Below are 12211 nucleotides of genomic sequence, written 5' to 3'. Positions count from 1 at the left end.
CCAGGAAAGGAATATGCCATTTCATTTGACAGCTTCAAAGGGAATGTTAAAGGCAGAAAATATCCAGCAACCCAGGTAAAACAACAACAACCAACAACTCTAGATCAGTGGTTCCTGATGGAAGCCTGGGGGAATGCAGTTACACAATAACCCTTCCAGAAATTGTTATACAATAAACCCTTAGAGAAATCAGCCATTAATTAAGGAACGAAGGAAATGTATGTTTGCTGTGTGAATGGAGTGATTGATTTGTAATATACTTGGATTTAAGATGTTTTCATTGTTTTTTTTTAATATGTTGTAAGCCGCCCCAAGTCCTCGTAGAGGGGCAGCGTATAAATCCAATTAATAAATAATAAATAAATAAAATAAGTCATTTCCGGAAAGGGGGGAAGCATTTTATTTGCTAAGATGGAACAAGCTTAGCCTAATGCGGATACCTTAGGCAGGATGATTCTAGATTTATATCAATGGTTTAAAAAGAGTACCAGCCCAAACTTTACATGCTGAGCTGCCTAATAATGACAAGGGGTGGAGCCACTCCCAAATTCCTATTCGGCATAGGTCCCTATTGTTTCCTCTTGGTTGTAGGAAGGAAGAGATGCTTCCTTCCTTTCCTTTTAAAAAAAAATCCCCTTCCCAGCTTGGCTCCAAATAAGGTCCACCGCCGGCTAGAGCCGTCTCTTCCTCTGGCATTTTTTTTATACCTCACCCAGGTTCTGGAGACTGGAATGGCAGCCTCTGCCTGGGCGTGCCACCTTATAAATGGCGTCAGAATCAACCTGTCAGTTCCTGCTGTCCAGCCTTCCTCCCGCCGCCGCCGCCCGTTCCGGCCCAGGTTTTCCCCACCACAACCCCCTTTCCCTCAGATTTATTTATCTTCCTGAGACGACCGGGCTCTTCCCAAGGCCAAAACACGGCGGTTACTGAGGCGGTATTGAAGAACAGGGGCGGCGGGGTGGTGGTGGTGGTTCCGCGGCACCCAGCTCGGGTGTGAGGGGAAGGCGCTGCCACCGCGCAGCATTTAGGGACCGGCCACTGAAAAGACCCCCTCCTTCCTCTGTCGCTATCTTGAGGGAATTGGCCGGCTCGGAAGCTCGGGAGGCGCCGTTTCTGCACCCGGAACGGCAAGGCCGGCACCAGACACCCCCCCCCCCCCACCCCCGTTAAAAGCAGCCCCAGAAGTAGCAGCGCCAGGTAGGGCGGGCTGAGTGTAAAGCTACCCCGCCGTTGAGGGGAACCAAAGTCGGGGTGGCGCGCGCGCACAGCCACGGCTGAGGTTCTGGCTGCCTCGGCTCTGGAAAATGGGGAAGGGGAGGCCGAGCCCTCGGCCCGGCGCCGCACTTACCCGCCGCGGTGCTTGTTATCCATCCGCTTTTTCTGCCTGACCGGCTGCAAGGGGATGTTATCGGTCATGACCGCGGCAGAGCCGTGTCGAGCCGAGACGCCGGCTGGAGGGGGGGAGGGAGGAGGAGCGCCGAGCAGGTTCGGCTCGTCGCCAAGCTTTCGCCTCGCCCGGCCCACCCCGCCGCTGGGAGGGAGAGCGCGCCGCTGCCGGCCGAAACCAGGGCGGGCTGGGCGGCGTCGCGCAGGTAACGTGGGCTCTCACGCCGGCTCGCGCCGTCCCCTTCCCTCCTCCGCCTCCAGAGCCCACCGAGCTGGGTGTGGGAAGCGGGCGAAGGCCCTTTGCTGGTTGCCTCAGGCGACGGTGTCTTTCCTCATTCCTCGGCGAAGACAACAGCCTGAAGAAGAAGGGGCGAGTACAAGTGCACTAGAGTGCCTTCCGTCCCCTGTCCTATTGCTCTCCTATATCTTCTTTTCTATTCTTTTTAGATACATTTTACTACGGTATGAGTATCTCCTCTATAACCTTCATCATGTATTTTACTATGTGTGTATATATATACTGTATACCCACTAAAACCCTCATTGTGTATTGGACTAACTAACTAAATTAATTAACTAAATAAATAAATAAATCTCCTATACCTTTCTTCTATTCCTATATCTCTTCTATTCTTTCATTGATGTTTTATTCCTATATCTTCTTTTCTATTCTTTCTTAGATATATTTTACTATGAGTATATCCTCTGTAACCTTCATTATGTATTTTACTATGAGTATACCCACTAAAACCCTCATTGCGTATTGGACAAAATCAATCAATAAATAAAGATGGTGAGTGGGACCCCGTCAAAACGTCGCCAGGATTCACTGAACCTTACACGGGAAGAACCCCGAATATGCCAAAAACTACATCATCATCATCATCATCATCATTATCATTATTATTATTATTATTATTATTATTATTTAAATTTGTATGCCGCCCCTCTCCACAGACTCAGTGCGGCTCACAGCAATAGTAAAAAACAATGTAAAATACAAATCTAATATTTAAAAAACTAAAAACCCATAATTTCAAAAACATACATAGAACATATCATACGTAAACTATATAGGCCTGGGGAAGATGTCTCAACATACCTATACCTGTAGAAATATATACGTTTTCTTTTCTTTCTTTTTTAAAGTTTATTGATTTTTGCACAAATACAAAAGACTAAAACAAATATTGTTCACATTTTTCATTTAGAAACATAGAAGATTAGTGGCAGAAAAAGACCTCATGGTCTATCTAGTCTGCCCTTATACTATTTCTTCTATTTTATCTTAGAATGGATATATGTTTATCCCAGGCATGTTTAAATTCAGTTACTGTGGATTCACCATGCACGTCTGCTGGAAGTTTGTTCCAAGCATCTACTACTCTTTCAGTAAAATATTATTTTCTCACGTTACTTCTAATCTTTCCCCCAACTAACCTCAGATTGTGCCCCCTTGTTCTTGTGTTCACTTTCCTATTAAAAACACTTCTCTCCTGAACCTTATTTAACCCTTTAACATATTTAAATGTCTTTATCATGTCCCCCCTTTCCCTTCTGTCCTCCAGACCAGTGTTTCCCAACCTTGGCAACGTGAAGATATTTGGACTTCAACTCCCAGAATCCCCCAGCCAGCAAATGAAGACAATATTTCAAAAGTATGGCAGAAAGTCTGCTTCCACAGAAACCTTGTGTCCTCCAGAGACTTCTGTGCATTGCCTGTGCCACATAGGACTAAGGTAAAGTCTAAAACATCCAGAAGGCACCAATTAGACCAGACCTGCCTGCTGTCTGTGACCGGCCCGTGGAGGTCGGTCCAACTTTTCTAGATAAGAACCAGGTGTGCAAGATATATAATATATAATTATATATATAATATATAATTATAATTTATAATTATAATAATATTAACTCATTTCTACCCAATAATATACAGTATTGGGTAGAACTGAGTTAATTATATTAGTCCAGCCCTCTAAAATCATCCCAATTTCTCGTGCAGCCCTATGGCAAAATTAATTGCCCACTCCTAAATTAGACAGTACCTATTTTTCCCCACCCCAGTTTCTGTGCCTTGGTTGCATAATCTTAGGGAAATGGTTTTGAAAAGTCTTAGGTCTAAGAATCAGCAGAAAATGTAGCAATACAGGATGAGTTTGTGTTTTGGCTATTATCAGTTTGGAATTTGGGAAGTTGCTGTCCCAATATCATAACTTGTTGACAAAAGTCAGTTGATGCATGCATGAAATTAAGACACAGAATGTCGCAACGGCATAACTAACAGTCCCACTTTTAATTCCAGAAAGTTAATACAGTTATTGTAAAACTGCTTGCATGTTAGAAATGCAAATAGGGAAAAAACACCTCTTTGAGTTAAAGTGTGGCCAGTGACAGGTAAATTCTGTCTTACAAAAATTTTATTATTTATGCAAAGAACTATTAAAATGGAAATGCCCATTTGTAGTCCTGAAGCTGATTTCAAATGGCGGTATTTCATTATTACCAATATAAAAACACCTTGAGATTAGTCCCTTTCCCTCAATTATACATTTTGTTCTGATAAGAAAAAAAAGATGTGGGAAAATATGGAAGGCTTCCTGATGGGAGACAGTTGTGTCTTGATGCTCCATAACTTTTGGCTAATTATGAAGCAGTGTTTTAAAATAAAAAGCCCTCCCTGGAACTATTTGCATTTCATTTTATTACAGAAAGGTAGAGTTTCTTACACAACAAAATGCAGATTCTGCTTCCATTCTGCAACCTCTCAGAAACCAGTTTAAAGTTGATATTCAATAGTTTTAGCAATGTAGAGCAAGAAAATTGCTGGCTTACAGTAGTTTCTGAAATGATCCCATATAAAGGGAGCAGGCAGGCCCAGCCTATATTTGGAACAGTGTAAGGAGTACATATAAGCAGGATAGGGCAGCCACTTACCTTCCTCCCCAGATGCTCCTTGGCGGCTGGCACAGGTGCACACGCTCCTGACACATGCATGTATACACCCCAAGTGAGATTTGGCTTCTGTGCATGCACAGCAAGCCAAATCTCATTAGATTTCGGCTATTTTAGCTGATATTTTTGCTTCTGCGCATGCACAGAAGCAAAAACCCCGGCAAAAATCATTGAAATCATGAGCGCAAGTGAGCTTTCGGCTATTTTCACTGGTATTTTTGCTTCCATGCATGTGCAGAAGCGGGAAAAAAATGGCAATTTTTGCTGGAAATCTGTTGGCCGTGCCGTTTCCAGACCATTTCCACTACCCGGATGGCATCCCCCCATGGGGGGGGGAGTGAGGAGCCCATGACTGCATATAAGGGAAACTCAAGCTTCGGATGTCCATTTTATCATGTACATGCAATATTTACTGTTTGTAAGTGAACATCTCATTGTCATAACCTTTAAGTGAACAAAATGGCCCATTGTTGGGCAACAATTTTTAAACCAAGGTACATCAAGTAGGCTAACTTCAAGAATGTGTCCAAAATCTGGAATCTATGACTCCCAAGGGAATGAAATTTGGATGCTACGGGCTGCTGCACTGCTGCTGGGGTCATGTGATCTTCACTTTCGACATCCGGTCTCAAAATCCCTCATGTTCTCACCCACACAACAATAGCCATTTTCCTTCTGCCGTGTGGATGAGAGCACACAGGAATGGAAGATTCCTGATTCCTTCTTGCCAGATTCCCACAAGGGACCTCAATGTGGAAGCTGGCAAGAAGTTAAAAATTGCTCTCAGCAGAATAACAGAGTTGGAGGTCTTCCCATCCAAACCCAACTCAAGCAGGAGACTGTTTTAGACAAATGGCTGTCTAGCACAGTGTTTTTCAACCAGTGTGCCGTGAGACATGGTCAGGTGTGCCGTGAAGAAGGAAGCTCAGGTTCCAGTTTTGCAACTTTTTGCTGAGAGAGAGATAAAGAGAGAGAGAAAAAAAAGAAAGAAAGAGTGCAAGAGAAAGAAAGCAAGAGAGAGAGAGAGAGAAAAGGAGAGGAAAGGGGGGGGAGAGAGAGAAATGAGCAAAAAGGGGAGGAAAAAAGAGAAATGAGAAAATGATTGAGGCAGAGAATGAGAGGAAAGAGAAACAAAAGAGAGAGAGAAGTGACTCTTCATTTAAAACATATGATAAAAAGCACCCAAAGAATAAGAGGAAAAAAAAACCCCAGCCCACTTGGTTTTGGAAATGGTTCAAGAGTGTATACACACGCACACACACAAGTGGGGGAGGAGACAGGGATGGAAAAAGAGAGGAGTGTCTTAGAGTGTCATTTTGTGTCATTTTGGTTGGTGGTGTGCCCCAGGATTTTGTAAATGTAAAAAATGTGCCGCGGCTCAAAAAAGGTTGAAAATCACTGGTCTAGCATCTTCTTAAAATCCTCCAAAGTTGGAGCCTCCACAACTTCTGGAGGCAAACTGTCCCACTGATTGATTGTTCTTATAGTCAATAAATTTCTCCTTAGTTCTAGGTTGCTTCTCTTTGTTCATACTTGTCTTGCTTCCTGGTGCTTTAAAAAATACATTGACCCCCTCTCTTCTTTGTGGCAGCCCCTAAAATATTATAACACTGGTATCCTGTTATCCCTAGTTCTTCCTTTCACTTGACTAAATATACAAATTCTTGCAACTGTCCTTCATGTGTTTTATCCTTTAAATCTCCCCTCATCCAATCATCTTTGTCACTCTCCTTTGCTCTCTTTCTAGAGCAGGGGTGTCAAACTCACATCATTATGTCATCACATGTCATATTGCAACTCTCCCCCTTTGTTAAATAAAGTGTGGGCATGGCCATCATGTGACGCATCCAACCAGCGGGCTGAGAGTTTGACACCCCTGTTCTAGAGTAGCATTAGCATTTAGACTTATATACTGCTTCACAGTGCTTTACAGCCCTCTCTAAGAAGTTTATAGAGAGTAAGCATATTGCCCCCAACAATCTGGTTCCTTATTTTACCGACCTTGGAAGGATGGAAGGATGACTCAACGTGGAGCCTACTGAGATTCGATCTGCTAAACTGCTGGCAGCCGGTGATCAGCAGAAGTAGCTTGCTGCACTGCACTTTAACCACTGCACCAAGTCTCAATATTTTTTTTATATTGTGACCCAAATTGGATGCAGCCTGAAAGAAGGCATGACTATTCCAGTGATCTAATAAGAGATACTTTACATGCACTGCTGCACATTCCAAAGGATTTGATTGGCCCTCATCTTCATTACTACTAATTCAAATGCTCAATCCTGGGCAGGCTAATTCACAAACTGCTTGCAATTCTGAGAAGCAAACTACATCCCAATCATGTCCATAATCCACAAACTCTGCCCTATTTCGCCTAACTCCTCCTAAAATAGAACAGCTATGAAGACATGTCAGAGCCAGTTGTCTGCCCAAATTAATGGAAACAAAAACATTAAATTGTTGGACAGAATATGCATTAAATAAATTGAAATGCAAGTAACACATTTGGGTACCCAGTCTGGAATTATGAGCAGTACAACAGTGTCGTGCATTAATCCACACGAGGCACATTTATCTAAGCTCTGTACCCAAACCCAGGCAAATGTACTGCAAATAATTTGCTTAATTATTTGCTTGTGGACTGTAATAAGCCATCAGCAGCTGTGCTCTGATATGTTGGGATGGCTTTGTTATTTTTCCTCATCTCTACCCTTTCCAGTACAAGGTAGCAGATATTCTTTAAATGTAACATTTAATCCAACTCTTCAAAAATATTGACAATACTTGCAAAGAAACTATAACAAAGCTTGCATGGTCACTGGCTTTTGTAAAAAGGCATCTTGATAATGATACATTACTGTGTTGTATGTACTTGGGGAAATGACCCCAGGAATTTGGGAGGACACATTCACCCCAATAGAAGTTCTGGGAAATGATTGGAGACAGAAAGTTTTCCCCTAGACTTGGGTAACATTTTGTTTTGGTATAGCAAGCATCCAAGTCAAATGTCCTCTAAAGGGTAAGGTTAAAGTTTCTGTTTCCAGCTGTCATGGGAAAAAAATTGTTTAGAATATTAATTTCTGGTCAATGCTAGAGTTTATTCTATTAGATCCACATACTGTTCCACATCCAGTCACTTGGTAATAGCATTTCCTCTATTCCTCAAGGCACAGAAGTTTACTTACATTATATTAAAGATTATGCCAAGTTTATCTAAAGTAGTCTTTCTTTTTCACTCTTTCCAAAAACATCCTACAAATGGGACTAGGCAGCTTTTTAAAAGCTTGGTTTTTTTGGCAGAGACGAATAATCCTGGGGGAAAGGAATTCCTTCTTTCATGTAAACTGGAAAGTGTATTTGTATGTCTCTGGATTAGAAAGACTGAGAGAACAATCTGAAGTTGGATTTTGTTAAGAGAGGACTATAGCTGGTTTCAAGGCTTGGATGTAGGATTCTGTAGGAATGCCTGATCTGCAGTTTGGGAGCCCTCTTGAATCTAGCACTGATGCTGGACCATCTGGTGGTATTAGTGTGTTAATAGTGGCTTTTAGCAACATTGTCTTTTGGCATCGGTGTGATACAAGATGGTTCTCTCAATCCTTCTTTATAGGGTAGTCTTGTTGACAACCTGACCTAAAATGGAGGAGCTGTAGTGATAAATAAGGTCTCACATCACCCTTTGTAATGCTTTGCAGCAGCAACACACCACAAAGCTTGAAGATGCACGCACAATCACATCATGGCCCAAATGTCACCCTCCTCCCATACTTGTGTCCCAAGTATGTAAATGGTGGCATTTGCTTAGCAATGTAGTCATGCATTTTGTCATCATTCCTCTGCTGAAACTTTCAAACAAAACTCAAGATGATGGATAAAGATTTAATTGTTTGGGACCAACTATTTCCAAGACTGTCTATGCCTGGAAAATCCCTCCCATGTTGCTAGACCTTATTGAATTATCCTTGCGGTTCCTACCAGGGATTCATTGAACATCAACAACTGTGTCTTTTCATGGTGGGACCCAGGAAGTGAAGGGCTACCAAATTTTTTACTACCACACTGTGGGCGTGGCTTATGCAGGACGCCTTGAATTTTCTTTCAACATCTTTCAGTGCAAATTGGGTGTTCAGGGGTGGAGACCCATTTTTGCTACCCCATTGCGTCCCTCCCTCCCCCTGTCTGGGCAGTAGCCCACCCCTGGACCCAGGCTATGTTCTGAACCTGTCCTCTCCTTGTTACACTTGGCAAATAGCTGGATGGAGAATTCTGGGAATTGAAGTCTACAAGTCTTAGTTGCCAAGTTTGAAGTCCTCTGCTTTAAGGAGGAAGCTTTACATTTGTAATGTGTTGTAAATTGTAAGGCATCTGTAAATGCATGTTTTAAGTTTTGATTATATTTACATTGGATATAAATATTTGTAAACCACATAAAGCAAAAAAGAAATGAGGTACGGAGGCATGTACATTTTAAGGTTGGGGTTTTTTGACGCAGTAGAAGTTATTCTAGCGAACTGGATATGTTCATGTAGCGAAAATGAAGGTTTGGATGCATCGTGTGAAAAAATTCATCAGAGATTTATTCTCATATCAACAGAAATGCATCAGTAGATAGTCCAAATAAACAAACAAAATATAATCCTACACAGAATTGCTTAAATCATCCCAACATTCACAATGCAGAAAGAGAGATTATTCTCAGGATGCACCTTTGGCGTGTTCCACGTAACAAGATCCATTTTACAGTGTAAACAGTTTGTGTTCTTACTTTACAAAGTCCAGATGGAAAGGCACAACTTGGCAAAAACTGATCCTAAGCAAATTATAATAATTAAACAATATATATAACTGGAGACATACAGACATACAATAGCTCAGGTGCAACCACATTGGTGTTTTCTTTTTTTAAAAAAAATATTATCATACATCCACATTGTTTCATAGACCTTCTGCATGAGCAAAGCTGGACTCTGAAGTTGGGAAAAGCCGCATTTTCAAGTCCTCTTAATACCAAATCTTCGTTCAGTTTTCCAATGCAGCTAACACACAGGCAGATCCTGCTGAGGATAAGAGAATGGAGGTGTGTGGACTAAACACAACTCCCACCCTCCACACTCCATGAAACACACCTCTAAACATTTTCAACTATCCCTACAAGCATATCATATTTTGGCTTTGAAATAGTGCACAGTAGTTTCTGTCTGGATCTCAAGTTTGACACAGTGGTTATTGTCTAGAAAAATAGAACTCAACACTACCATAAACAAATCAATAATAAAAAATAATAATAATGAGGTAGATAACTTAGAATCCAGAAGACCATTCCAGTAACCTTCATACAGTACAAATGCCACATTGGGATTTTTTTATTCCAGGCTTCCTCCCCTAAGAACTACAAATAGATAAAGAGTCCGAAGAAAATGTTGTTAGGCTGCTTCTCTTCTGGCAAAATAGAAATTATTCAGTCTTGCTGTATGAGAGGTTCGAAACTCACACAGGTATATGTCTTTGCTGGTTTGCAGCCCTGAATTTGCTACAGTGGAAATGTCGTCTCTCTCTCACGCACACAAAGATGGATGAAACACCTACTTCATTTTAAATACAGATTTAGGCAGACTTCCATAGAATGGAGGTGAGGGATAGTGGCAGAGAAAGAACAAACTTGCAAGGAAGATTTCCATTCACTAAGTAACCTGCTTCCAAAGTCATCACCTGAGAATCTGAAAAGAGACATGGCAGAAACAGCAAAAAAACTCAGTCTTGCTAGGATTGGGTTTCCCTTCAACAGGGTGCCTCTGCGTATTGGGGTGGGTAGGGGGAAAGCAACACACAGCCATGAAGAGTCAGCTTTTTGGCACTGTAGGTGGTGCGCGCACAATGATGTAGTCTTTAAATAAGCAGCAGTAATTGATACAGAGCATCTAAGGTGTACAATGGCCAACAGTGTGCCCCGTTTAAACATTCAGTTTTGGTTTTCTAAACAGGGTTCTGTGTACATCAGATCCTCATGTCCAGCAGGCATCGTAACACTATTACATTCAAAACTGCATCAAATGAAAAACAAACAAAACGAACGAAAGAGGGAACCCAGGATGGCATTCTAGGATATTTACCCGCATAATTACTTGATACCACGTTATCAGTCACGAATTCCTTGAGTGCCGTTTCCCCTCCTCGCTCCAAAATATCAAAAGAGATTTGCTTCAATTCTGCTCAAATCCTAACCCCCCCCCAAATGGTTTCTACTTAAGCTCTCTCAAACAAAAAAGAAATAAGCCAACAAACAAACCAACCAAAAAAAAATAGAGGTAAATGTTATAACCTTTGGAATTTCACATTGTAAAACATCGAAGGTTTTTTACAGGTTCATGTTTCCCACATGAGAAGAATCTTGCAAGACCCGCATAGAAAAAAGGAGGATCCTAAACTGGCTTCACTTTTGTTTTGCGCAAAACATGGGACATGATTGTACTCTGGGCAACTCTTCCATAGACAGCCTTAGAATCATTTGCACGTCAATAAGAAAATAAGGATACTTGCGGTGTCATCTCTTAAAAATATATAGATATATATGTATATATTCCAATAGTGATTTTTTTTTTAATAAAAAAAAAATCCATCCTGCCACCTTTCAAGCTTTCTGGGTTTTTAATTGACAGCAATTTTGTTCTCTTCCATAAAATGAGGGAATTGGTGTTTTGGCACATGGACTTCAGCCGTGCTGCTCGGCTTCTCCATCTCTGAACCAATCACAGCCTGGGAACTATCCAACTTGGAAATAGGGGCAGAATTCATTGCTACATTGATTGCTGGACTTCCCCCAATGGTGTTTGGAAGAGGACGAAAGCCTCCACTTTGGATCACAGATATCTCATTGGTTTTCATGGCTAAGCCATTACTGAGCACTGCAGCATACTGGTTCCAGGCCGATGGTTCAAGGCTCACCGAAGAGCTCACTGCCTCTTTAGGGAACATTTCTGATACCTTCTTCGAATCGTTGCCAAGCAAAGCCATTGGGTTATCAATGGAGAGCCTCCTTCCACGTCTGGCAGAATTGTTCCACATGTGAGTTCCAACATGGACCTTATGGAAAAGAATGTCAGCATTAGGCTTCTGAATCTGGGCAAAACTGGAAGAACTAGAACAGATGGATATGCAAGATTCAAATCCCTACTCAGGGACAGTGGCTGCCATGGCATCTTGAGTAAAAGTCCCTTCCTCAATTTCTACCCTTCCAGAGTTTTATTCTGGAGAGAAGTGTGTCTGATAAGCAATTAATGGCCCTGAGTTTGGTTTGAAGGTTCCTCTGCAATTCAGACCTCTTGTGATAGCTAACTGTCTCTTACGCAATTGAAAAAGCAGTATAACAACCCACTTCTGGCCTCATCCCTTGGTAACCTATAGCCCTACTATCACATACTCCGTAAAAGCCTAAAGACTCATCTCTGCCGACAGGCTTGGAGCCATTAAGATATTCGCCCCCAGTCGATGAATGGAATGTATGTCTGACTGTTATGGGAGTGATTGGTTTCTAATGTTACTTTTGAGTTTAAGGATTGGGTTTTTTTTAGTTAAATCGATTTTAAATTTGGACTTAGGATGCTTTTATTGTTTTTATATGTTGTAAGCCACCCAAGTCTTCGAAGAGGGGTGGCACATAAGTCCAAATAATAAATAAATAGATAGATATATAGATAAATGATAGATAGATAGATATATAGATAAATGATAGATAGATAGATATATAGATAAATGATAGATAGATAGATAGATAGATAGATAGATAGATAGATAGATAGATAGATAGATAGATAGATAGATAGATAGATAGATAGATAGATAGATAGATACTCTTATCCAAGGATATGTAACATGT

General features: G+C 41.4%; 2 protein-coding genes and 1 long non-coding RNA gene across 7 annotated transcripts in view; 1 reads left to right on the top strand and 2 right to left on the bottom strand.

The window, feature by feature from the left end:
* Positions 1 to 1558, bottom strand: part of ATP9A (ATPase phospholipid transporting 9A (putative)) — a 122873-nt gene extending 121315 nt beyond the window's left edge. The window contains exon 1 of one of the 2 annotated variants that reach the window (XM_070744607.1): positions 1349 to 1558. In XM_070744607.1, coding sequence (XP_070600708.1) covers positions 1349 to 1416 — 68 coding nt within the window. In that variant the 5' untranslated portion in view covers positions 1417 to 1558. The remainder of the gene's footprint in view (positions 1 to 1348) is intronic. The other variant, XM_070744605.1, reaches the window with a different exon arrangement.
* On the top strand, positions 912 to 10962 carry LOC139163663 (uncharacterized). Its single transcript, XR_011558506.1, has 3 exons — positions 912 to 1756; positions 2955 to 3125; positions 10700 to 10962. It is a non-coding gene; the product is annotated as an uncharacterized lncRNA (long non-coding RNA).
* SALL4 (spalt like transcription factor 4) overlaps positions 8893 to 12211 on the bottom strand; it is a 50292-nt gene continuing 46973 nt past the window's right edge. For all 4 annotated transcript variants that reach the window (XM_070744601.1, XM_070744603.1, XM_070744602.1 and 1 more), the window contains exon 4: positions 8893 to 11418. In XM_070744601.1, the coding sequence (XP_070600702.1) occupies positions 10984 to 11418 (435 nt within the window). In that variant the 3' untranslated portion in view covers positions 8893 to 10983. The remainder of the gene's footprint in view (positions 11419 to 12211) is intronic.

The sequence above is a fragment of the Erythrolamprus reginae genome, chromosome 3 (assembly GCF_031021105.1).
Source record: "Erythrolamprus reginae isolate rEryReg1 chromosome 3, rEryReg1.hap1, whole genome shotgun sequence".
Lineage (NCBI taxonomy): Eukaryota > Metazoa > Chordata > Lepidosauria > Squamata > Dipsadidae > Erythrolamprus > Erythrolamprus reginae.
Note: the sequence above shows the minus strand (reverse complement) of the source record. Positions and strands in the feature narration are given on the sequence as shown.